Source organism: Lissotriton vulgaris, chromosome 8 (assembly GCF_964263255.1).
Source record: "Lissotriton vulgaris chromosome 8, aLisVul1.2, whole genome shotgun sequence".
In the NCBI taxonomy this organism is placed as follows: Eukaryota; Metazoa; Chordata; class Amphibia; order Caudata; family Salamandridae; genus Lissotriton; species Lissotriton vulgaris.
The window spans coordinates 1,116,772,567-1,116,797,172 of record NC_141696.1 but is presented as its reverse complement, the minus strand read 5'-3'; the positions used below and the strand labels follow the sequence as shown (position 1 = coordinate 1,116,797,172).

At 47.7% G+C, this 24,606-nt stretch overlaps 1 protein-coding gene across 1 annotated transcript in view; it reads right to left on the bottom strand.

Annotated features, from left to right (window-relative positions):
- Window positions 1–24,606, bottom strand: part of NAA16 (N-alpha-acetyltransferase 16, NatA auxiliary subunit) — a 772,708-nt gene that overhangs the window by 594,677 nt on the left and 153,425 nt on the right. Inside the window, exon 5 of the mRNA XM_086934938.1 lies at window positions 23,708–23,842. Coding sequence (XP_086791064.1) covers window positions 23,708–23,842 — 135 coding nt within the window. The remainder of the gene's footprint in view (window positions 1–23,707; window positions 23,843–24,606) is intronic.

Below are 24,606 nucleotides of genomic sequence, written 5' to 3'. Positions count from 1 at the left end.
CCAACGTTATCCAGGCGCCTACCGTCCTTGTCCGGAGGCGTAGTCAAAGGTGTTGATGGGTTCTTGGACTTGCTTTGAGCAGCCTGTAATATCACCAAATCAGGCTTCGGCTGCCCAAAAAGACAAGCTGGACTGCCATCTGGAGCCTTATACTTCTTTTCCAACCTGGGGAGAACCGGAATCCCAGTGGCTGGATTTTGCATTATCTTCATACCTTCCTCCCACACTCTTCCTTCGAAATTGGTAGTCCAAACCTCTTTGCAGCTCTCTCCATGAGTTTATGGACCCCCCCCCCCCCCCTATATCAACCGGAGGGGAAATAGAAGTATCCCGACCAGTGGCGTCTGGATCTTGAAACCCACTGTCTCCTTGATCCAAGTCTGGGTCCTGCAAGGGCTCCACCAGTACCTCATCATCCGAAGAGGTATCCTGCTGAATAGGAGTGGAGGGTCCGGGATTCGGTGTCCGGGAAAGGACCCTAGAAATGACCGTTGGTGGTGTGAGAGACACCACTTGTGACGGAGGAAGTTCGACCACTGGCTGTGCCTGCGGCAACGCCTGAGGTGGAGGTTGCGTAGACTGCATTGACTGTTCCGAAGGAAACCTGTTCCTATAGTCCTGCAGCATCAACTGCAGGTCGGAAATTAAAGAGGCGGGCATGGCCACCATGTCCTGCCCTAAACCAGGTGGAGGTAGTCCTTGTGGAACATATTGACGCATCCGTTGGTCACATTGCTCATATTATTCCTCCATGTCAGTCTCTTGCAATTTTACATTTAAGTCTGAGGGACTGTAGGCATCCCCAAAATGGCCTTCATTGTCCTCATCCTCCTCCGAATCGTCCTCCAGAAGCAATGTCGGTAGATGTGTCGAAACTCGTCAAGGAGACGTCATCTCAGGTGTAATTTTCACTCTGCAGAGGAAATTGCAGTTTTTGACCTGTCGACGGAGCCGTCGTCGACGACGTTGAGGTCGTCGACGGTATTATCGACGGAGTCATCGACGGCACAGAAGACCTCGTCGACGGAGTCTTAGTCGTCGTCGACGGTCTCGTAGACGAACTCGTCGTCATCACCATCATTGCCACCGTCGAAGTCGTTGTCGTCGTCGACGTAGTTTTCGTCGTCGACTATGCCGTCGACAGCAGCTTTCCGGAGACCACCATCGTCGACGTTGAAGTTATCGTCGACGAACCAGGAACCTTGAACGACGACGAAGTCGTCGACGCTGAAACCGCTACCAACGACGAGCCCGTCGACGGAGCCAAGTAAGCAGCGGGAATTTTCATAGAAGTAATCGTCGTCGACGTACCTTATGTTTTTGTCGTCGACGGACGCTGGTTTTTCTCAGGCACGGTCCCTGGAGTGCCTGTAGAGTGTTTGTCACCAGTCCTTTCCTTTTTGGATGGAGGAGAAGTGATAGAAACCTCCTTTTTGTTCTTAGAGGCTGTAACTTTTGTACCGTAACTAATCCAGCAGCCTGTCCCTGCCTCTCCTTTTCACTTCCGTGAGGAGATTTAAGGGGACTAGCCCTCTCAGACCTGTCAGAGATCTTATGAGGGGCCTTAGAAGGGGGCTCAGCTGAAGAACAACCAGGAGGAGACCTAACCCTCTTCTTGGATCTGTGAGAGGAAGCCAGAGATGTCGAATCCTCTTCATCCGATGAGAGAACCTCCTTCCGAGTCTTAATTTTTTGAAGCCAGGTCAAAAGCCGACCCTCTCTGTCACGAAGTGTCTTAGTAGAGAAGGTTCTACAAATTTTGCAGTCTGTGGCCTTGCGGTCAGAGTATAAGCAATAGATACAGCTTTCATGCTTATCTTCCACAAAAAGGCACTTTTTTCCACAAGACGCACAGGACCTGAATAAGGCCTTCTCCTTGTCAGACATGTCCTGATTGAAGTAGAAAACTTGAAGAAATAAACAGTTAGAATGAGAAAAACTGAGCAGAGCTCAGTGGAGACTCCCTAGCACAACGTGCAGTAGAAAAATCTGAGGCTCTGAGCTCTGTCAGGAAGGTTCTAGGGGGTGAGGCTGCTCTGATTGGTCCTGACAAAAGTTTGGTCTCTTTTACACAAAGAGGGTGATAGGATACAAAAGAAGATGAGGCCTAGGCCTATTTTTTCTCTTTTGTTTCTATGGTTGTGATACTACCGAGGCTCCCATTCCGACGAAGGGGAATGATACAAAGCATGGGAATCTATGAACGTTCCAATACTGGGGCAATAGGATGTCTTCCAAGTATGCTGGTCTAGGTCAATGGGAAATAAATATTAAAACTGTCATGAAGGATAAAAGCCAGAACCAGATTTAAATCCAATTGAGGGGCAGAGTCACCAACGTGAGTACGGAGGATGTTAAAATTCAAGTAAACACATAGGGCTCCAATAGAACACTCTGGGACGTAAGTGGCAGCGACTTGCACCATCATACTGTAAAAACGATTTTCAGGGATGCTAGCTTGGTAGGTGAGCTATTTCACATTTCAAGATGTGTCGCTTAGGAAGCGTAAAATATATTAAACAATAACAGATTCAACTTTCTCCCCTCACTGAGTCCCCAGTATACAACATTGGCAAAAAAAGCATGCATGTTGTAACAAGTACTCATTTAACTAAGATAGATTCTCCCACTACAATGGATAGGTGCAACAATTAGATCATGTAAACAACTGCAAAGCTCACAATCTAAGCCACTAAAAATATCCGAACACCAATTTAGACATATATTTCAGCATGGGTGACCATATTCTTATACATTTCTTCTCTGTGTAAGTACGGTCATACGTACATTTCTTAACCTCTTCGCCGCTAATGACAAGGGTAACTCGTCATGGACTTTCCATTGATTTCAATGGAAAGTGAATGGCAGCAAAAATATTGCCTTAGCAGTAAAGGGGTTAAAGGCAATCAGCTGGCAACGTTTCAAAAAGCACATGATACTACTTGTGTAACGATATATCTGTATGAGACATTAGTTAGTGATAGATTCCTTACCTTAGAATATTCCCCGCGGCGTCAGACTGGATCCGGAAAGTTTTGCTTAGCACTACCCCTGCGCGTCAGTAGGTGGCGTTGTGCGGCTCCGCGCCGGTGACTCGCGTCGGGAGCGACAAGATGACGTCACAGAGACTACTTAGGAGCCACCCTTGTGCGCTAATGTCAGTTCTGTACACTACTTTCCACGCCGAAACGCAGAGCCATGCAAGATACGGACCACTGGTGCATAAAACTAGGGCCCTAAAAGGGGGATGGCCTTAACCCTAGTAATCAGTTCGCAGAACGGGGAGGATGGGTGGGGCGGTAAGGAATCTATCACTAATATCTCATACAGATATATTGTTACACAAGTAGTAACTTGTGCATCTGAAAGAGACACATTAGTGATAGATTTGTTACCTTAGAATAGAATAGATACCCCTGCAATACCAACCCCGGTGGTGGGTCTGCGAACAAGATTACACCAGAAAGTCACGGAACACAGAACGGCCGAAGTAGCAGTCTCTCCGAACCGGACTGTCAAGGCAGCAGTATTTGGTAAACGTGTGAAGCGAGGCCCACGTAGTGCCTGACAAATCTCCTGTAAGGGGACGCCGCGTCCCAAGGCAGTAGTGGCCGCAGTTGCCCTGGTCGAATGGACAAGCAGCCCAACAGGAGGCTCCTTCTTGGCCAAGAAGTAACATGCTTTGATGCACAGAACGACACACTGGGAGATGGTCTGTTTGTGCACAGCCGGACCTTTTTTGGCGCCCTAGTAGCCAACAAAAAGCTGATCATCCACCCGGTACTGCTGTGTACGCTGCAGATAGAATAAGAGCGCACGTTTTTGTTCCAGACGGTGGAGCCTCTCCTCTTCCCTTGAAGGATGCGGAGGCGGAAAGAAGGTGGGCAAACTGATGGTCTGCCTGATGTGGAAGGGCGTGACAACCTTTGGCAGAAAAGGAGGGGTCCTCAAAACCACCTTGTCTGGATGAACAGAAAGGAAAGGAGGTTTGGAAGAAAGGGCCTGGAGCTCAACCCCCCCTTTTCTGGCAGAGGTGATAGCAACCAGGAAAGCTGTCTTTAGAGTGAGAAGATGCAAAGGACAGTTCTGAAGGGGCTCGAAGGGCGCGCATATCAGAAAAGTCAAGACAAGATTTAAGTCCCATTGAGGCATTATGAAAGGCGCGGGAGGAAACGTGTGTGTAATGCCTTTGAGAAAACGGTTAACAACCGGGGACTTAAAATGAGAAGGCTGATCTGGAAGCCGTAGAACGGTGGAGATGGCCGAAAAATAACCTTTGATAGTGCCCAGAGCAGAGCCCTGCTGATCCCAAGAGAGACGGAACAGAAGAACCTCAGAAAGAGGGGCAGAAAGGGGATCCACAGCCTTCACTATGCACCATGCCACAAATCTGTTCCACGTGCAGGCGTATACCGTTTTGGTGGAGGAATGCCTGGATGTCAGAATGACATCACAAACTTCGGGAGGAAGATCGAAAGGTGTCAACTGTCGCCGCTCAATCTCCATGCATGAAAGTGGAGGCTGGGGAGGTTCAGGTGGAGGACCGGGGGAATCGATGCTCATACTGAGTAGGTCTGGATACCATACTCTTCGAGCCCAGTCCATAGCCAAAAGAATGACTTGGGCCAGGTCGTGCCTTATCTTCTTCAGCACTCTGGGCAGAAGTGGTATAGGCGGAAAGGCTTACAACAGACCGCAACTACACTCGCGACGAAAAGCATCTCCGAGCGAGTGCCACCTTGGTATTTCTAGCGCGCAGAACTGATGACATTGCGCGTTCTCTTCGGTGGCGAGTAGATCTAAACAAGGCTCTCCCCACTGTAGAAAGAGACCTTTGGCCACGTCGGAGTTCAAACGCCATTCATGATCCACCATGCACCAGCGGCTGAGTTTGTACGCCCTGGCGTTAGGAGAACCTGCCAGGTGCTTAACCACCAAGGCAATGCCGTGGTGTTCCAACCATGTCCAGAGGCGGAGACCCTCCTGACATAGGGTCCAAGACCCCACCTCGCCCTGTTTGCTGCAATACCACATGGCGGCGGTGTTGTCCGTGAACACCTGCACTACACTTCCCCGAACAGAGGGAAGGAATGCCTTCAGTGTAAGTCGGATCACCCGCAGCTCCAGAAGGTTGATATGGAGCCGGGACTCCGCCAGAGACCAGAGGCCTTTGATCTCCCCCTCTCCCATGTGGCCTCCTCATCCCAGGAGGGACGCATCCGTCACCACTGCCTGCTCCGGTTGCGGAAGGGAGAGGGATTTGCCACTGACCCAATCGCGACTCGTGAGCCACCACTGCAATTGTCGTGCAGCACCCTCCGAGATCCGGACGTGATCGAACAGGCTGCCCTGATGCTGTGCCATTGGAACTTCAGGTCCCACTGAAGACCTGCATATACCATCTGGCATGTGTCACAAGCAGGATACAGGAGGCCATCAGGCCCAGAAGCCGGAGGGTCAGCCTGACAGAAACCCAGGATAGAGGCTGAAAGAGCGGAATCAGTGCCTGAATATCCCAGACCCGCTGCTCGGGAGGATAAACTCGAAACAGCGTCGAATCCAGAACCGCTCCGATAAAGGGGAGCTGCTGAGAGGGACTCTGGTGCAACTTCAGCACATTGATGGAGAACCCCAGCAAATGCAAGAGGTCGGCTGAAGTCTGGAGGTGGGTGACGACTGCCTGGGGCGAGCCCGCCTTCAACAGCCAGTCGTCGTAGTAGGGGAAGACTTACACCCCTAACCTGCGCAGCGACCACCGCCATCACCTTCGTGAACACCCGAGGGGTACTGGTAAGGCCAAAGGGGAGCTCGGCAAACTGAAAATGCTCCTGGCCTACCGTGAACCGCCGGCAGGACGGGGATGTGAAAATATGCGTCCTGCAAGTCCAACACCACCATCCAGTCTTCGGGGTTCAGGGCAGCCAGGGCCTGAGCAAGAGTCAGCATCTTCAACTTCTCCTTCCGGAGGAAGCGATTGACGTCCCGGAGGTCCAAGATGAGGCGCAGGCCCCCCTTATCCTTCTTGGGGACCAGTGGGAATAACAACCACGTCCTATTTCTGGCCCAAGAACGCGCTCGATGGCCCCCTTGGCCAGGAGGGCCGAGACTTCCTGACGGAGAAGAGTCAAATGATCCGACATGAAGTGGTGCAGAGGCGGCTTGGCCGGAGGGGAGGACAGAAAGGGTAGTGCATAACCATGGCCGATAATCTGCCACACCCACTTGTCCGATGCAATTTCGCGCCAGTGGTGGAGGTGGTGGCGAATTCTGCCACCCACCGGCGTGGGGTGCTCCCTGACGCTTGGATTAGGAAGGCTTAGAGGCAGAAGCAGCGGGGGTGGAAATGGACTGACCCACATACTGGTTACCAGCCCCTGCGGAATCCACAGCTGCGCTGAGGCTGGTTTTGCACAGGCTTGCTGGAAGAGTGTGCCTGGGAGACCCTGCCCTGGCCACGAAAGGAACGAAACCCAGGTGGGGCAAGGTTCTTTGTGGAAAGACCCAAAGACTTTGCTGTGGCCTGAGAGTCTTTAAAAGGCTCCAGGGCATTGTCGGCCTTATCGCCAAAGAGGCGGGAGCCATCAAAGGGCATGTCTATGAAAGAGCTCTGGACATCGGGTGAGAACCCAGTGGAACGCACCCAGGCGTGGCGCCTCAATTCCACAGTCGTGGAAATTGCCCTGCCCAACAAATCAGTGGTGTCCAAACCACACCTGATGGCAAACTTCGCCGCATCCTTGCCTTCCGCAATCGCTTGGGAAAGGACAGCCTGGACCTCCTTAGAACACTGAGGCAAGACCGCAGCTACCGAACCCCACACTGCGTGGGAGTAACGGCCCCATAAGCAGGCGGTGTTAACTGACCACAACCACAAGCTGGCTGAGGAGAATAACCTCTTGTCGAATTGGTCTAGCCTTTTAGAGTCCTTATCTGGCGGAGCCGTGGAAAAGGCACTCTGCGAAGTCGAGGCCTGAATGACCAGCCACTAAGGCGTGGGGTGAGTGGTCAAGAAGGCCGGGTCACCAGGCGCCGGGCGATGACGCCTGGCAACGTTTTTATCCACTAGCGCCCCCGAGGCCGATCGCAACCAAGTGCCCAAGAGGACTTCAGTGAGAGCCTCATTGAAAGAGAGCAGAGACGTAGATGCCGTCTGGAGCACCTCCGTCAAGAGGTTGGTCTTAAGGGCCACCGTAAGGAAGGTCCAGATGGAGAGCCTCCGCAGCAGCACCATGGAATAGGATGCGCCCTCCTCCATAGTAGGCGGAGGAGAGGCAAACCCTGGGTCAGAAAAGACATCAAGCTCGCCCGTATCTCGAAGGTCGTCCACCCATCCTGCTCGGAGCCACATTGCCGGGCAAGGGGGTCCTCGGAGCAGTCCCAGTCTTCGTCCGGCCCCGGAGTAGAGGGAGACGGCTGCGGCGGCAGGGCCGGAGCCGGAGAGGGGGCAAGCGGCGTTGGGAACGGCGCCCAAAACGGCTCCGGTCGGGGCCGAGCCGGAGCCGTATCCCAATGCAGATTCCAGGCTGGAATGAAATCATCCGAGAACCAGGGAAGGGGTGAGATAAACTGCACCCAGTGCGGCGCCTGTGGCGGAGCCAAGTGCGGCGCCAGGGCCGGAGGTAAGGGCAGCGCCAGGTTCGGAGTCAGAGTGCTGCACCGGAGCCGACGGCGCAGGATCCTGTGGCGCCGGTGGCGGAGCCGCCAGGCCAACAGGATCTTGACACGGGACCGACGGGCCCGAAGGCGCTCCAGAGGAACATCAGGGGTGGAGCCCCTGTCCCCCTTGTCCACCTCCCAGGAGCGACGGGGGGACGTCTGAGAGCGAACACACTTCTTCAACTTCTTTTTATGGTGTCGCTTCCCAGAATCTGAAGGCGAAGACTAAGAGTCTGAAGAGCCACGGCTCCGGTCCCACGAACAGCCCCTAGATCCGAAGCGGCGGTGAGAGGAGTGCGGGACCTCCTGCAACTTCCGGTGTCTCTCCCGCAAGGCCTTCAGGCCATGGCTCAACAGTCATGATCGGTCTCCACGCATTAGAGGCACACATCGTGGTGTTCCGCCACCGACATGTTACGGCGACATGACCCACAAGAAAAAGCCGGGCATCCCTACTTGTACCAGGAGACAAGCGGGGGAAGACAAAAAGTCTCAAAAAGTAGTCAAAAAATAATCAGTGATTTGCCCAGGTTGTTGAGCAGACGCCGAGACTCGAACCAGATTCTCCAGTTCCAAAGTCGGCAGCTCTGGTTGTTATGCCACATCCTCCCCCCATGCTCTTGAACGATCACTCTGACATCTCGTCCCCATTCCGTTCGAGCTGAACATTCCCATTTTGTGACTTTACACTGTGGTTATAGTGTAACTCAGCCGCCTACTGAATATTACTGTTCTCTGCATAAAAAAAAACGAATGCGCTACATCACCCTTTGCTCTATATAATAAAAACAAAATAAAGTGGTCCTGTGCGATTTTTGACACATTCAGGTCCATGACTACTTTTTTTTCTGGGCAGCATGTGTTCCACGCTCATACTTCCAACTAGGCACAGTGTGGAAAGCAACGTTTCTTAAGAATTAAGGAGCCGGGTGGGTGGTTTTATACAACACGGACAACTGAACGGGAAAATTGGAAAGCTGCTGTAACTCCCAAAAATTAATGAAAACCGCCCACGCTTCTTTCCAATGTAAGTACGTAGAATCAGCGGTCGCAAATATATTGAGAAGTACCTGCTACGGCCTTAAATAGTCATTGCTCATGGTTGAGTGCTATCAGGAGCGCGGGGTACGACGTGAATAGGTTTTCCCCACCCCACCCAAATCTGCCTAATGTGTTAATCAGAAAGTACTGAATCAAGGCACAATGAAAGTCTTTTACACACTTTGCAGCAACTCCAGGCGCACAGAAACTGGGAAGGAGAACAGGGTTACACAACACCGGTGAGGGATGGGGATGTTTTTTGGTATCGAACAGTGGTTGGTTAGACACGCAGTCCTTCGCACCCTGCTGTTATTCTGGGGTGTGGGAGGCGCCCCTTCCCACCACCACATTGTTATGCACCTGTCCTGAGCCCACCCACCCCTGTGTGTGCTGCTTGATGTAGCTCCAGTCCCTCCCCCTTGTTTCTGACACCTTGGATTTGCCCAGGCAAGTCTGAATTTCTGACTCAACATATCCGATTTTGAGCGACCCCTCTCGTTGAAGCACATGGTTTACTGCCATGGACTATCACCTTCTTGGATGAAGACACTGCTGTGCCGCCTTCTGTCCTGGCCCCATCACTGTGGGTCAGTAACGGTTGTTTATCTGCACTGGAGTAGTTCACAGGACTGAGGATGCGGGGGGAAAGAAAGCACAGGCTCCCAATGAAACTATCACTAGCTAACAAATCTCACAGGCTCCTCCCTACAGGATACCAGAAGCTTAATTCAGTAGTGCTGTCGTGGGCTTTTCTTCCCTTGACGCTCACGGAGATCTACTTTGACCTCATTTAAAATTTGTTTACCACCAAGTCAACCGATAATCTTTAAGAGAGCTTGTCCCACTTTTAACTGCCAGGTTCGATCACTTCTAATGTTTTTAAATAAGAGGTTTGGTCCCAACGCCCGCCATCTTTTTGAGCTTCGTAAATAGACAAGGTATTCATCGCAAAACAATATGGGCTTAGTCCCAAAATCGCAGGTTTTGTTTATGGCACACACAGATCTGGCATATGCACATTAATAGGTTCTGTCATAGACCACCATCAACCCCTACCTACCTTCTGTATGCACTTGCAGCCCCTGGACGCAGATGATGGGGGTGGTGAATTGTACATGGCGCACAGCGAACCTCCCAAAAACTTACCGCTCGCTGATAAGATGCAGAGCCGAAGTTGAGCTGGTCTGCGGGGAGGATCACGGGGGACCGTGGCGCTCACACCAATACCAAAAAGCGGCTTTGTTTTTAGTCATATCCTGAGCGGCACCCACACGTCTTCTCATGAAATGAATGCACGCATTGAAGCGTCGGCACTCTACAAGACACGCTCCGCAAACACGTGTGTCTTAACGCTCCAGCAGGAATGAATCACTTAATCTGGCACAGCCGCGTCGGGCTCCTTTCATTTGAAGAATGAATGGGGGTGCAGCTTTTTGTCCTTAAAGAACAGACGTTCCCAGCTGCAGTCACTGACTGCAACCGAGTGTCAGGTACACGTACACATATATACAGCGCTGCGAGGCCTCCGGGTGGTTATGCGCTATATAAGTGGAATTTTTCATTTTATTTCATTTTTCATATATGTGCATCCTTGGGATACAGCGGGCAGATACACACATACGCACCTCAAACCTATGGCGATATGTGTTGTGAGCACGCGGCTGACTTCTTCCTGTGCTGCATAAAACAAGCGCTCGCTACGATGTACACTTTTCTACCGACCCACTTGGACGGCCTTGGCCTGCTTTCCTTTGGCTGCAAAGGTTTTTTATCTGTATTGGGCCATCTGTTTCACCCCCACAAAGCTTTTGCACCAGAAGGGAGTCAGGGAAGTCTGTCCAAGTGAAAAGGCTCTAACAGAGAAAAGTGTACGTTACGGAAGCTCTTTTCCAATGGCTGCCCAACGTTTAGCCTAAACAGTGACGCCAGCCAATGGAAAAGAGGGGCGGGGCTTAAAGTCTTGTAGTGAAAGCTATCCAAAAACATAAAATCTCGCAAGCGAGACTGCGCATGTGCAGCCTACGCTAGCCGAGACCTAAAAAGGATAAAAATGAATGGTGCAAAGCGAAAAAAGTAAAAGAAATTAGATTAATTTAATTGATTGGATTCAAGCTACGACATGGCTGTGCATCTTTGTGGAACCTAAACCGGTTCCATAGTGATTTAGTATGGTTGTAGCTCAACGAGACGAAGCACAGAGAAATTTTGCATGCTACAAATGTTTGAAAAGATTAACTTGGTTGAAATTGGATTACAAGGTGTGCATCTCATTCCCAGTAAACTCATTGCATCCTCAACATAGCCATCCTAGCATCACACCTAGTTGCTAACATGCCTACACACCCTTTATTAGTCTCAAAGAATTTTCAATGTTGCCGCTCGCAAGCCGTTCCTGGGTCATTCGAACTTCATTGGGACCCTGGACGTTCCTGATACGGAGCCTAATCCTTTTTGCCACGGACTCTGGGGAGAGCGTTAAACGCCGATTTGGGGCAGAACTACACCGTCTGCTGGGACTGCGAGACCCAGCGAGCATCGCGCATTAAACAACTCAGTGCAGCTGGTGTCTCTTCCCGCCCCCTGCTCCCCATATTTAAGTACGCCCTTTTCCCGCGGTACGGAGCACGGGGCGAAGCCCGGGCAAAGGGTGGGCCGTTTGAGGCCATTCGAGAACGGTCGAGACCGGACCGGGCCATCCCCCTTGGGTCCTCTCCTGCACGGCCAAGCTAGACTTCTACTTACAGCGAAAGGACAATGTCCACAAGAGAAACAAGGAGCAAAAGTGCGCTGGGCCGTGGAGTGCCTACTGGCACGTTGGACAAATATTTTGTTAAAGCGGGCGTTCTCCTGATTGATGAAATAACAGTATTGGAACGGCGTATATCCCAGGAAATCGAATAGGTAAGAAGATCTTCTATGGGAACCATAGCACAAGCAAGAACTCCTGAGAAAGAACTTGATCGCGTGCCGATTGGTACAGGAGATATTGGGAACAGTGGGGTAGCGGTTACGTCTGACGTAGATACTGCGATCTCTTTTAATGAACTACCCCACCTACCAACCCCACCAGAGCTCCACATACAATCTAGTTCCCCTCCCCTTGCTGTTAACACTAAGTCCTAATCCTAGAGCCAGTCGCTTAAAGCAGGGAGTTAGGCAAGGGGCAATACCGAAAATTAAAAGAGTGACTCAACACGCAGGCGGTCGTAAAGCAAAAGTTGTCAAGCATAATCCTTTACTGGGGGCCGACTCCGTAGAAAATAGCAAATCTGCGCTTACACCACTCGAGAAATCTACAACAACATCTCGAGTCAACTCACCTCTCCGGGTAACGGAGCAGGCGAATCACAATTCTAGCCGACTGAAGGAGGCGACATTACTATTGCTAACATTGCCTCTCTCCTGAGGTCTCTCCTTAGCCCTCTAGAAGCCTGCTTAATAAAGATGGAGGCTAGGCTAACGACCATAGAAAAGTCAACGGTGCGCCTAGCAGATGCCCTTAAAGTTGATAACAAAGTCAATAGGGGCGGGGCTGAACCCAAGAATAAGAGGGGTACACTAGTTCCCCCAACGAAGGATCCTAGACAGCTTCCAAAAACTCCACAACTTGAGCCGACCTCCACCCATCCTTTAAATCCCCAGCCCACTGAAGGAGCTCCCAAATCGACTCACCTACGGTCCAACACCATAGCCAATCAAGGACTACCGGTCACGACACAAAAATCCAGGCCTCTGACTCTCCCCCCAGAGGCGAGACCATATGTAGTTTTTCTAGCCGGTATACCGGAATTAAAACCGGAGACCATAGAATCGACCACCTCTCTCAAGAATAAGGTGGTCAACTGGCTTACCCTAAATCGACCTCTCCCCCAAGGAATAGCGAGCGAGGTTCTTATGGTGAGAAGAGTCCCCTGGGTTGGCAACTCAAGGAAATCAATTAATGGGGACTGTGCCGTGATCAACTTTAGGGATCCCAGGACTGTCTCTCATATTTGTGGTTGGCCTCATCGTGACCAGGGGACATCTATCCAATCCTTACCTCTATCCTTTTCCTATCCAACCCTGAAGTATGCATGCAATGAGGAGGGATGGGAATCAGTCCCTAGGTGAGGGGGTGGGTGGGGAGGCAGGGAGGGAGGAAATTTCCACCGCTACATACCCAGGCAGCCCACCTACTTTACTACATATAACAGCTTTAGCTGCCTGGATATGATTGATTGACACTTTCAGACGTGGCGGGGGTGGGCCAACAGCAAACTAGGGGTGGCCAGGAGGGAAACATCATCCCATCCATCAATCATTCTGACCGAACTTTAGGGATGATGCCCTGCGCTGAACAACACCATGACCAGGAAGGCCAACACCCCCTCCTGGGGATGTTGCCCACTTATGGGGAACTGCCAGGCAATCGAGGGGATTCGGCCCAAACCATAACATCCCCGGTTAGTCCATATGACAAGAGGATTGCTTCAAGCTCCATTTCCAATTCCAGACCGCATCCTTTAAAGATACTCTCTTGGAACCTGGCTGGTGTGGGAAATAAGCTAGACTGCCCAGAGTGGAGCACATTTGTAGGCTGTAAAGACATTTGTTTGTTCCAAGAAACCTGGGCACGAGAGGAACACACCTGTTCAGGTTTTGCGGTATTCTCTACTCTTGCGAGATGGGGGGCAAGGGGCAGCCTTGCGATTTGGGTGGCTACACACCTAGGTTGTAAGGCCACATCCCATCCTACAGCTTCGGATGACATTCAATGTGTCATTCTAGAATGGCCAAATGCCAGTAAATTGGCACTGGTAATTGTGTATTCCAGGCCGGTAAATTTAACCCGGAAATCGAGTACCATAGAGGAACTCTCAGCCTTCCTTAGTGATGTCCCCCAGGGAATTCCATTCCTGGTTGCAGGCGATCTGAACTGCCATTTCGAGCCTCTCGCAGGATTATCCGATGGGATACCACTGGAGGAGGATGCGTTGTGGCTAGTTCCTCCCACGGCGCCCCGCCCCCCAATCCCCGCCCGCCCCCCCTAGTTCCTCCCACGGCGCCCCCCCCCCCCCAGAGCTTGGACACCTCTTGCAGTACAGATCACCACTCTAACCCTCAAACATGGCATCAGGGCCTGTAATGGACGTATGAAGTCTGACATTCCCCCTAAATGTACATTCAACAGAGTGGGAAGGGAGTCAAGATTGGATTATATTTTAATTCAACTGTCTTCCTAGTCGCACATTGAGGACTTCAGTATGATATACAGGGAGGATAGCGACCACAATGCGTTAGAACTAGAATACTCCTTCCCTGGCATTGATAATGTAAACGGGGCTGGCGCAGACGTGCCTGCTATGGGGATGTCCCTGGTTAATAATAGACGGAGAGTGAGGTGGGAAAAGCTAGCCGCTAACCCAGAGAAGGTTTCAGGGCTATATGCCTGTGTCATTCCCATACTTGAAAAGGTGTGCGCATTAATGGAGCAACCTAATACCGGCGATGCGCACACAAAACTCTGGTCGGCACATGAGGACCTTAACAAGTCTATGGCAGAAGTTCTTTTCTCTATGGGAAAGTCAGGGGGAGGGAGGCCACATTGCCCTACCTGGTATAATGCGGCATGCCGAAAGGCTAAATCTGACCTACTGTCTACCATTAGGGAAGGCAAAAACAGATCTCTTATACAGGAAAGGAGAAGGGATTATAAGCGGCTGATCACCCACGCCAAGGCGGAATGGGACTACGATAAATGAGAGAATTTGACTAGTACACTAGCTGTTAGGGACTCCCGGAAGTTTTGGCGACTAGTGAGTACAGGGTCTGAGGAACTATCTCCCGCCACTGAGCCTAATATCTCAGCCAAGGTCTGGCAAGACCATTTCCAGACCTTGTACACGGATGGAGATAGGGCCCCAACCAAAGTATTGCCAATTACGGGTACACTGCTAGAGGGGGATCTTTTTACAGAGGTGGAGGTACGGGCGGCCATTCCAGGGCTGGCTTCAGGAAAGGCGCCTGGCCTAGATGGGCTCCCGGGCGGCATATTTAAACAAGAACCGGATATATGGGCTCCCTACCTGCTAACAATTTTTAACGCCGTTTTGAGGGGCATGGAGGTGCTCTGTACTTGGCTGGGAGCAGAGATTGTCCCTATATTTAAGAATGGATCGCCTCTGCTTCCAGCCAAATAAAGGCCCATCAGCCTTATCGATGTGTCCCAAACACTATTCGGCAGGCTGATATTAGATCGCCTCCAAAACTGGATCGAGGAGTTCTCCATTCTTAGCCCCTACCAGGCAGGTTTCCGAAGAAAGATTTCAACAACAGCCCAGATTTTCCGACTGAATCTTTTGTTTTGAAAAACTGCTATAATCGAGGGAGGCAGTTTATATACGGTCTTTGTAGACCTGCGTTCCGCCTTCGATTTGGTTCCAAGATCCAGACTGTGGTCAGTGTTGGCGGAGATGGGTATTCCCTCTGACATCCTGAATATCTTGACAAGATTGCACCAAGAAAACTATGCACGGGTCAGGTGTGGTAGAAATGGGATGCTCTCAGGAAGATTCCCCGTTGACAGGGGGGTGAGACAGGGTTGCACCCACCCTGTTCTGCCTCTTAGTTAATGGGGTAATCGACCACCTGACTAGGATAGCCGACATTGATGCCCCAAAGCTCAACGGCAGCAGGGTGACCACTATCATGTTTGCGGATGACACTCTGCTGCTGTCAAAATCCCCAATGGGAATACAACGGGTCTTTGATGGGTTCATAACCTTTTGTGTTGAGCGGGGACTGGAGATCAATGCCCTGAAAACTAAATATATGATTCTCAGCCCTCCACCTTCTACACGTCCCAATCCCACCATAGGCACACTGAGACTAGAGAGGGTCCACACATTTGAGTACCTAGGGGTGACCATCAATCAAAATCTGACCTGGGATACACATCGGACAAAGGCTAATATCAAATTAGCGCAGTTAACGGGTGGTATCGCCAGGATGGCAAACAGATCAACTTACAAACCCCTAGGCCCAGTGCTCCAAATTTATAAAATGCAGGCACGGGGGGCAGTCACACACGGGGGGGGTGTAGTTCTGGGGGCACATACCCGCCCAAAACCTGACAACCACTGAGAATAAATTTATCAGGCAGATGGTAGCCTTACCACCAAGCACCCAACTCTTCCGGCTCAGATTAGATCTGGGCCTAAGAACAATTGAGGAAGAATTGGGGTTAAAACCACTAACCTTCTGGCGACTAATCTGGAGTACCCCAGAGCTCATAAGCTACAGGATGGAGTTGCAAGAGATTTTATCCTTACCAAACATAACGAACATTTCCTGGCTAAAATACATAAAAAAGACATGTGAGAGCCTGGGAAGGCCTGAACTGTGGTTAGATCCAGCAAATGCTTGTAGCAAGGTTTCACGCAAATCTTTATCAAAAGACTATTATGACTCTAAAATAACATCTTTAATACAGAATCAACGCCCGGGGTCCCTAACACACTTATTTATTCAATCCAAAGATTCATATCACCGGGAACTTGTCCTTGATACAATTAGCCCTGACCCGACAAGAAAATTATTTTTACAGTGGAGGTACGGCAGTACCTGGTCTCAGCCCCCTACTCCAGAGCACTGTCCAGCATGCCCACACCAACAGGAAAATGATTTGCATGTCCTATTTTTCTGCAAGGCCTACTAGAAACCCAGAAAGTATTGGCTTGTTCCCCTTCTTAAAAGCTTAGGGTTTAGGCATTACTTGCCTGCTTACAGAATTTTAAAAACGGACGTATCACCCCCGACTGCGATGTGGCACATACGTACTCGTTGCATGAATTTTGATACAGATTCGGTATAAGTTTTACAACAATTTTATGTTTTGCTGACTTTTAATTGAAATATAATGCAATTAATTTATGATCTTTTAAATCTAACTTTCGATTTGTGATAGGCAAACTATAGTAACAGCCTGAATCTGTATATTAGGATGAAAACTGCACTGTCTTTTAATTCATGCTCAATGGATTTGTTAAAATTAATTGTGTTTTTTAATTTTGGTTGTAATCTTTTATGATCTAATCGATCGAAATAAAGAATGAAAATGAATGTTTTCTGAGCTCTTTCTTCTAACTCAGTCCCTGATTAAGTGCGGGAGTATTCATCTGAGGCTTAACGATTGAACCTGTGGTCTACGATCCCAAGACACCACAACATACCCATGAACAGATACTAAAATATCTAATATGCCTGCCAACATTAATCTGATTATTATAGTTTGCAACATGAAGAAAAAGTCAATGAGAAAGTAGGTTATCGGTACTCAAAAGAAATATGCAAAATCTTTAACGTCTAGATGTAGTGTAGATTATGCATCTTCCAGTCTCCACTCGGCTAACAGATTCTTAAGACCTTTGAAGGTTGTCAGTTTCATGTAAGTCTCATGCAAAATTGAAGTCTCTTCCCAGGATAACCACATTTACTGCCCCTCTGAATTTATTGATGATATTTTTCAGGAAATGTTACTGACCAGTGTTTGGTGCATATAAATGTATATGTGTGGTAGTCCAGTGGCCTTTCTTTTTTTTTTTTTTTTTTTTTGGTCCTCATCTCACCTGACAAGCCTCTGCGGGTCTTATGAAGCCGCCTTCGTTACTGGTCGCCCCTACGGCTTACCGCACTCGCTTGGGTCATCCGACCAGTCCCATTGTTTTGTATGGGACCCTGGTGTAATCATAGGACCAATGATGTTACAATAATCTTAAGTCCTTGCCCCAGCTCACCAAGGGGTGCCAGATATTCAAGATTTTATCTTCCGCTCCATCGTACTCTAGTCGCGCCATAGCAAATGCAGCTTTAAGCCATTCCTCCCTTTGCGGGGGTAGGGCATCCTTCCACCTCTTACACACTTCCCTTCTTGCCAGCAGTATCAAATTCAGTAATAGGCCCCTATCTTTCTGCGAGAGGTTCTGGCTGAGTTGACCATCATCTCCAAAAAATACCAGTTGTATATTGATCTCAATGTTGGTATTAAATATGCCCAGTAAGTTGTCCCCTACCTCAGCCCAGTATCTTGTGAGTGCTGGGCACTCATAGAAAATATGTAAGTCATTTGCTAAGGGTTCTGCGCATCTAGGGCATTTAGGAACGGGAAAAGGAGCAAACTTTGCAATTTTTGCCGGGGTGTAATAGAGTCTATTAATAACAAAAAAGGGATTTTTCTTTAGGCAGGCAGGTTTAACTGATCTGTACAGGGTCTTCAGTGAGGGTTCATACAAAAGGTCTGCTGGTGGTCCAAGTGGGGATCCTGTCCACACTGCTGCAGAAGCGGGGGTCTTATGGTCTTCGGCATCTAGCAGACTGTTATACCAAATAGATATTTCCTTATTCAGTGGGCTTGTCTCTTGCAACAAGTCTTCAATCTCCCAGTTTCCGCTTATCTCCCGCTTTTCCGCCTCATACCATGATGTTAACTGTATGTATTTAAATCTTGAGAACCCGGTGCCAATCTTAGCTCTCAGATAATCCCAGGGGAGTATCCCCCCACTGTCCAACAACTCAGACCAGATTTTGACGCCGGCCCTCTTTATCGGCAGTGCCAAGCCATCCTGCAAGCAACCCGGGGTCCCTGGGCCGTCCCATATAGGGGCATAATCAGAATAGTATCCAATGCCCCATCTATGCCTGAGCCTACACCAAGTCTCCAAAGCTGTCCTTAGAACCTTCAGACGTACCCTCTTGAAGAACCTAGGGGATCCAAATTTATACAGAAATGCTTCTCCGTTGCCTCCCCCTTCTACCCGCACCATTTCACCTAATAGCCTCCCCCAAGCTGATTCCCCTGGCTTAACTAACAGCATTCGTATGCTTTTAAACTGGAACGCATCTGCATATAGTTTTACGTCTGGAAGCGCCAGCCCTCCTTTTTTTAATCTACGTCTAAGTTTTTTCCACGCTAGTCGAACCCCTTTATTGCCCCAAATGAAACTGTTGATCTTACTCTTTACTTTACTCAGGCTTTTACTTGAAAATGTCAAAGGAATTGAAGAAAAGAGGTATGACAATTTAGGAAGGATGACCATCTTTACTAAGTTGGTTTTTCCATATATAGTCAGAGGTAGATTTTTCCATCTACTGAATAAGCTGTCGATTTCCTTTACCACCCTCTTTAAATTTAACTCAGGGATCTTTTCAATTTCCTTCACTACATAGATCCCCAAGTATCTCATCTCTTCACTTTCTGTCCCTGTCCACTCCAAATTCCAACACATCACCTCCGTCTTGGTTTTATTTACAAGAAACCCAGAAATTGCTCCAAACTCGCGCATACGCTCTTCCACCCTTATAATAGCTGTATCCGGGTCGCTTGTATACAGAACCAGATCGTCAGCGTACAGAGCTATTTTTGAGCTATAATGTTCTGATCTGAATGGATAGATTGACTCATCCAATCTAATCGTCTGTGCCAACGGCTCCATATATAAATTAAACAAAAGGGGTGAAATCGGACACCCTTGCCTCGTTCCTCTCTGAATTTTAAAACTCGCGGTGAGGAACCCGTTCAAGAATATTCGGGCAGAAGCACCCTGATAACAATTCTGCAGGGTCTGAATAAAAATAGGACCAAAACCCATAGCCCTCAGGACCTCCCATAGGTATGCCCAGCAGACTCTATCGAACGCCTTGGCCGCATCGACTGCGATAACGGCCAAGGGTTCTGTCTTCTTGATAGCCAAGTCAATGTTGCCTATAAGAAGCTGTGCTTGTTCCTGTATATGTCTACCTGCGACAAACCCTTTCTGATCTGGATGTATTAACCCAGGTATCAGTTTGGCCAATCTCCCTGCTAAAATGCCCATAAAGATCTTATAATCGGCGTTCAGCAGGGAGATTGGGCGGTAAGAGTCTGCCTTTTTTGGGTCCTTACCCGGTTTCAATATCAGAACTATTATTGCTTCTTTCCAAGTATTAGGGACCTTTCCATCCAGACCATAAATTGAGTTAAAGGTGTTTTCCAAGGGTTTGAGGAGCTCCTCTTTAAGATGTTTATATATTTCACTCGGGAGCGCGTCTGATCCTGCAGCCTTTTTATTCTTAGATTTATTTATCTGAGCTATGATCTCCTCTGATGTAAAGGGAGCATCTAAGTTGTTTTTACTTTCTTCTGTGAGAACTGGAAGTTGTTTGTTTCTGATAAATGACTGAATCACACCTGATCGGGGAGTCAGATCTTCCCTATACAGATCTGAGAACATGGAGAGAAGACATGTCTGTATGTCATCTATCTTATTTGAGATTTCCCCGCCGGCGTTTATTTTAAGTTCTTTTATGTCATTCCTGGCTCGGTCGGCTCTAGCTTTCCATGCTAATAAAGCACCGGCCCTCTCTCCATACTCATAATTCTGCATCTTACCAATTTCCCACTGTGCTCTACATTTAGCTTCTAGTTTCCCTCTATATTCTGATCTTGCCTCTTCTAACTTTCCCAAGATTTGAGTAAGTTGTTCCTGGTCCCCATTACTAGCCCCATCCCTATCTCTCTCCAGGCCACCTATCCTCTCTTCAATACCCTTTAATACCATGGCTTCGATCTTGTTCTTATAACAGATGGCTCCATGGAGTTTCCCTCTGAGCCAAGCTTTATAGGCGTCCCAGACAACATCTGGGGTTGTTGAGTCGGAGTTCAACACAAAAAACTCAGAGGTTGAGGCCTGTACAGCGGTAATCACATCAGGGTCCTGCTGAAGGATGCTAAAGAGGGAAGCCAAAACTTCAGAATATTATCAAAACATATTTTTATTTATTTTTTTCGTATATTTTAGTTTATAGATATTTGTGCATCTGTACATTTCATTTTGTCGCATAGCCGTAGCATGGGGTTCCTGGGTCTGTCTGTGGGTCTGTCGGGGTTCGGACAGACCCAGGAACCCCATGCTACGGCGACAGCCCTCGCCTAGGAAGATGTAGAGGCTGCCCCACATCAAAATTTCAGACATCGGGAATTACTATGTCTTATGTCCAGAATTATTAGATGACATATCACAACCACATACAAGCGCCTTATCTTTATAATCATCTACTGGAACAACTATCTGCTATCAACCTGTGGATCTTTTCACATAAGGCACTTTTTGCAGCACAGAATTGGTTCTACTAGCAGCAGTTAGAGGGAGTACCCACTGTCGCTTTCTTACATATGTCCAATCAATGTGTATCCATGTGAATCCAAAACAGAAAAAGAAAAAACATTGCAATGCCCAGTTCCTTTTAACTTATGTATAGATCATGTATATATGTTAGTCTGTTATTTCTTGTTTTTCTTTGGCCCTGAGGAAGGTGATTCCATCACCGAAACGTACGTCGGCCGTACATCCATAAAAATCTGGATATAGATTGGTCAACGACACACCGACCAATGATTACCTGGCAGAACTGTTAAATCTAGGTTCCAACTGTAAACTACCAAGTACACCTTCAGGTTATTGTCCTATTGTGCTTAATTTTGTTTCTATGTTGTTAGGTATTTTTTAAACTACTGTAGAGGTATGACTGGTATGTGAGAGTGTATGTATGTTAGCAATATACTAGATTGTTAGGGGCACTTCCTTATTCTCTTTCTTAATTTGCACTTTATTTAATTATATAAACTGTATAATGAATGTTGATGAACTTATGTCAATGATGCTATGCGACAAAATGAAATGTACAGATGCGCAAATATCTATAAACTAAAATATACGAAAAAAATAAATAAAAATGTTTTGATAATATTCTGAAGTTTTGGCTTCCCTCTTTAGCATCCCTCTAATGTGAATGTTTTTAGGATATATTCCTTGTAAAAGCAATATAGGTCCTTCTAGAGGTACCCTTTATGCCTAGTTTGTCTTTGTCTCCCCCCTCTGGACCTAAAATTAACTGGGAGAACTCTTCATTTCCGTTAATAAACAGCAGTTATGCCTTGAAATAGGTATCATACCACACAGTTTAAAATCAAAACATGTGGTAAAACAAATTAGGGTGCAGTGGGCGATTTAAGGTTAGGGACAGTCTTCACTTGTATAATCACATGAACAACCACTGATTAATAACTTAATAAATAAGGATTTGCTGAGAACTTGTTTTGGCAAGGCAGAAAAAAAAAGAACAGGCTTTTCAGATGTCCAGAGTATACGTTTAAATAAGCATTGGGAAAGCTAGTAGGTCTCCCGTTTGTATTGAGAGTGCCACACAACTGGCTTGGCTAGAACTTGCTTGTAAAGCAATGTTTAGAAAAAACAGTAAAATAAAAAACATTTCACAACACTGGAAAAAAACAGCAAACAAATCTTAAGGTATTGCAAAAAGGAAAATGGATTTCAATATGGTCATTCTTTAAGTGTCACAGTTTAATTTTCAAATACTTATCACTCGGGAAACTAAACAGAATTATTCAAAAAGGGGAAATATCAGAATTTCAAAGAAAACTTGCCAAGGCCTAATTTACTTTTCACACGACTCTGAACTGAAACAAATCTGCAGTCATTTGGTTGTCTGCAATAACCCTGGGAGTAGTTGTATCGACCTCCAAGGGAAGACAGCTCATTTTCAGTCATTTTAAATGCACATTCTTATCATTGGTCCTGCTGCTGGTGGCCTGCCAAACTCTGACCAACACCTCTTTCGACAAAGAACGTTGTAATAGCAATCAACAACCAACTCACCATGACTAGCCAAGTGAGCTCGGTCTCTCACTCCTGCTTTCACACAGTCAAGATGCTCAAAAAGACCTTCAAATGGCTCCCCACCAACACTCGCAGAACCATCACCAGCAAGCTGAACTACAGCAGTGCACTCTAGGATGGAAACAACGTTCAACTTAGCGGAAGACTCCACGCTATAAAAAAACTCAAGCAGGTAGACTCACCCTCACAGATCGTCACTGTTTCAAAATTCACAAAAAAGCTACTTTTCAAACTTCACACAAAAAGTCTTACACAACACTGGCCCCACATACCTCAACAGCCGTATAACTTCCACAAACCTACCAAACACCCCCGATCAGCCGGACTTCTACTCGCCCATCCCCACCCCCGCCCGCATACCCAGAACCAGATACGGATGTCGTGCCTTCTACGTCACTCCTAAAGCCTGCAAAGACCCGCTCCTGAACATCAGAGCCGCTTCCTCCGTTTTTTAATTCCAGAGGAAACTGAGGAAGGGGCTCTGACATAGAAGGCACGACCACCTTATCTCTTCACCTAGCTCATACAGCTCCAGTTTCAGCACCAGATACCCTGCTGCTCAAGTTGTGTACTATACAAATGCACATAAACTAACCTCAAACACCAACTGAGTGCAGCAGCCATCCCCTCCTCCAGCACCATAAAAATGTTTGTGTGCCATGGAATATGTGGAATGCAATAAATGAAAAAACAAACCGTAAAGTACGCTCTTAGTTTAACCTGGAAACAATATACCTGTTGCTGACTTTTCACAGAAAGGCTGGGAGGGGTGGGGGGGGGGGGAACAGAGCGCGGGATGAATGCTTTCGAAGGGAGGAGGCAGAACACAAGAGACAGAGCAAGATGTCACATGCACACTGATGGAGTGCTGAATGAAAAATAAAAAGTAGTTCCCTGAATGTGAACAGTGAATGGGTAAAGGTTGACCTGGGAAGCTATGCTCCAAGAGAGGGACAAACACAAGAAGTGGAACGAAAGTCATAGAATAATAAGTAAACAAAGGAGAGTGACCTGAAAGCAACCAATGGTAAGCAATGGGCTGACACCAAGCCTAGTGTAACTTTTGGATATGGTCCACAATAGGTCTTTTGTCAACAGACAGTTTAGCTGTCTGTAGGCATTATTAAAAAGGCATCACAACAAAGTTCTAGATCTCTTATAAGCAAAGCTAAAAGTTCTTAATGAGTGAACCACTGGATACAAATTTTGTGAACTATGGACATCAGAATCAATGTACGTTACATAAGCAAGTAAGGAATGCACTTAAAAATGTTTAGCTTTTGTAAAAAATATCCTACCTGCTGTGTTTTTCTAAATTCTTCCAGTAATTTCAAGGCCATATCATAATCTTCCAATAAATGATATGCAATGGCATAGCCAATCCATGAAGCTCGTTGAGTTGGGCGCAACTGAAGAAGCTGATATCTCGTTTCCTGTAGTAAATTTACAGAAATATGTAAAATTAAACACACATTGATTGTATGAAAAAATTTAAAGCACACACTGTGACCAAATTTGATTCTCTGTACAAGCAAACTCAATAAATTGTCAGACAACTGCCTGGTTGGAAAAGATGCGTTTCCACACAAATGCTGAATGCATATATGCTTCCTGTTTTGTTTATGGTCTCAAAGAGCATTCCAAAGATTTACTGCGGTTGGCGAGGAACTTGTAGCCTTTGCTTGCCATAAAAGGTGGGGACATTTAGCCTGGGGTTATTACTGGACCAGAGTTGAAGTTTTTGTGTCTATTCGTATTTTGGTGCTTGGGTTACCTAGTTCTAGAACTTGGTTTTTCATTAACAATAATACATGTTTGCTATTTCTAAGTGCTATAAATAACAGGTAGTATTGCTACCCAATTTATCAAGGATGGAAAGCCGAGGTGGCCTTGCCAGGATTCAATCTTGTGGCCTGCAGAACACAGAAGAGGTCATCAGGGGGCACTTATCTCACGGAGCCATCCTGCTGCTATCCGGCAGAAGAGCCTGGTTCCACAAAAGGTTGTGTGCACCACATAAAGCACTTTAAATGGTATCCTATCACCTACTGTGACCCAGAACAGTGTCTATATTGTAGTTTTAATGGACTGGTAGAGTCGATCTCCGGGCAAGAGTTTGGATGTGGAGTTTTGGATCTTCTGCTGTTTGGAAAAGGATATGTCCAGGAGGCCTAGGTTTAGACCATTCACTTAGTGT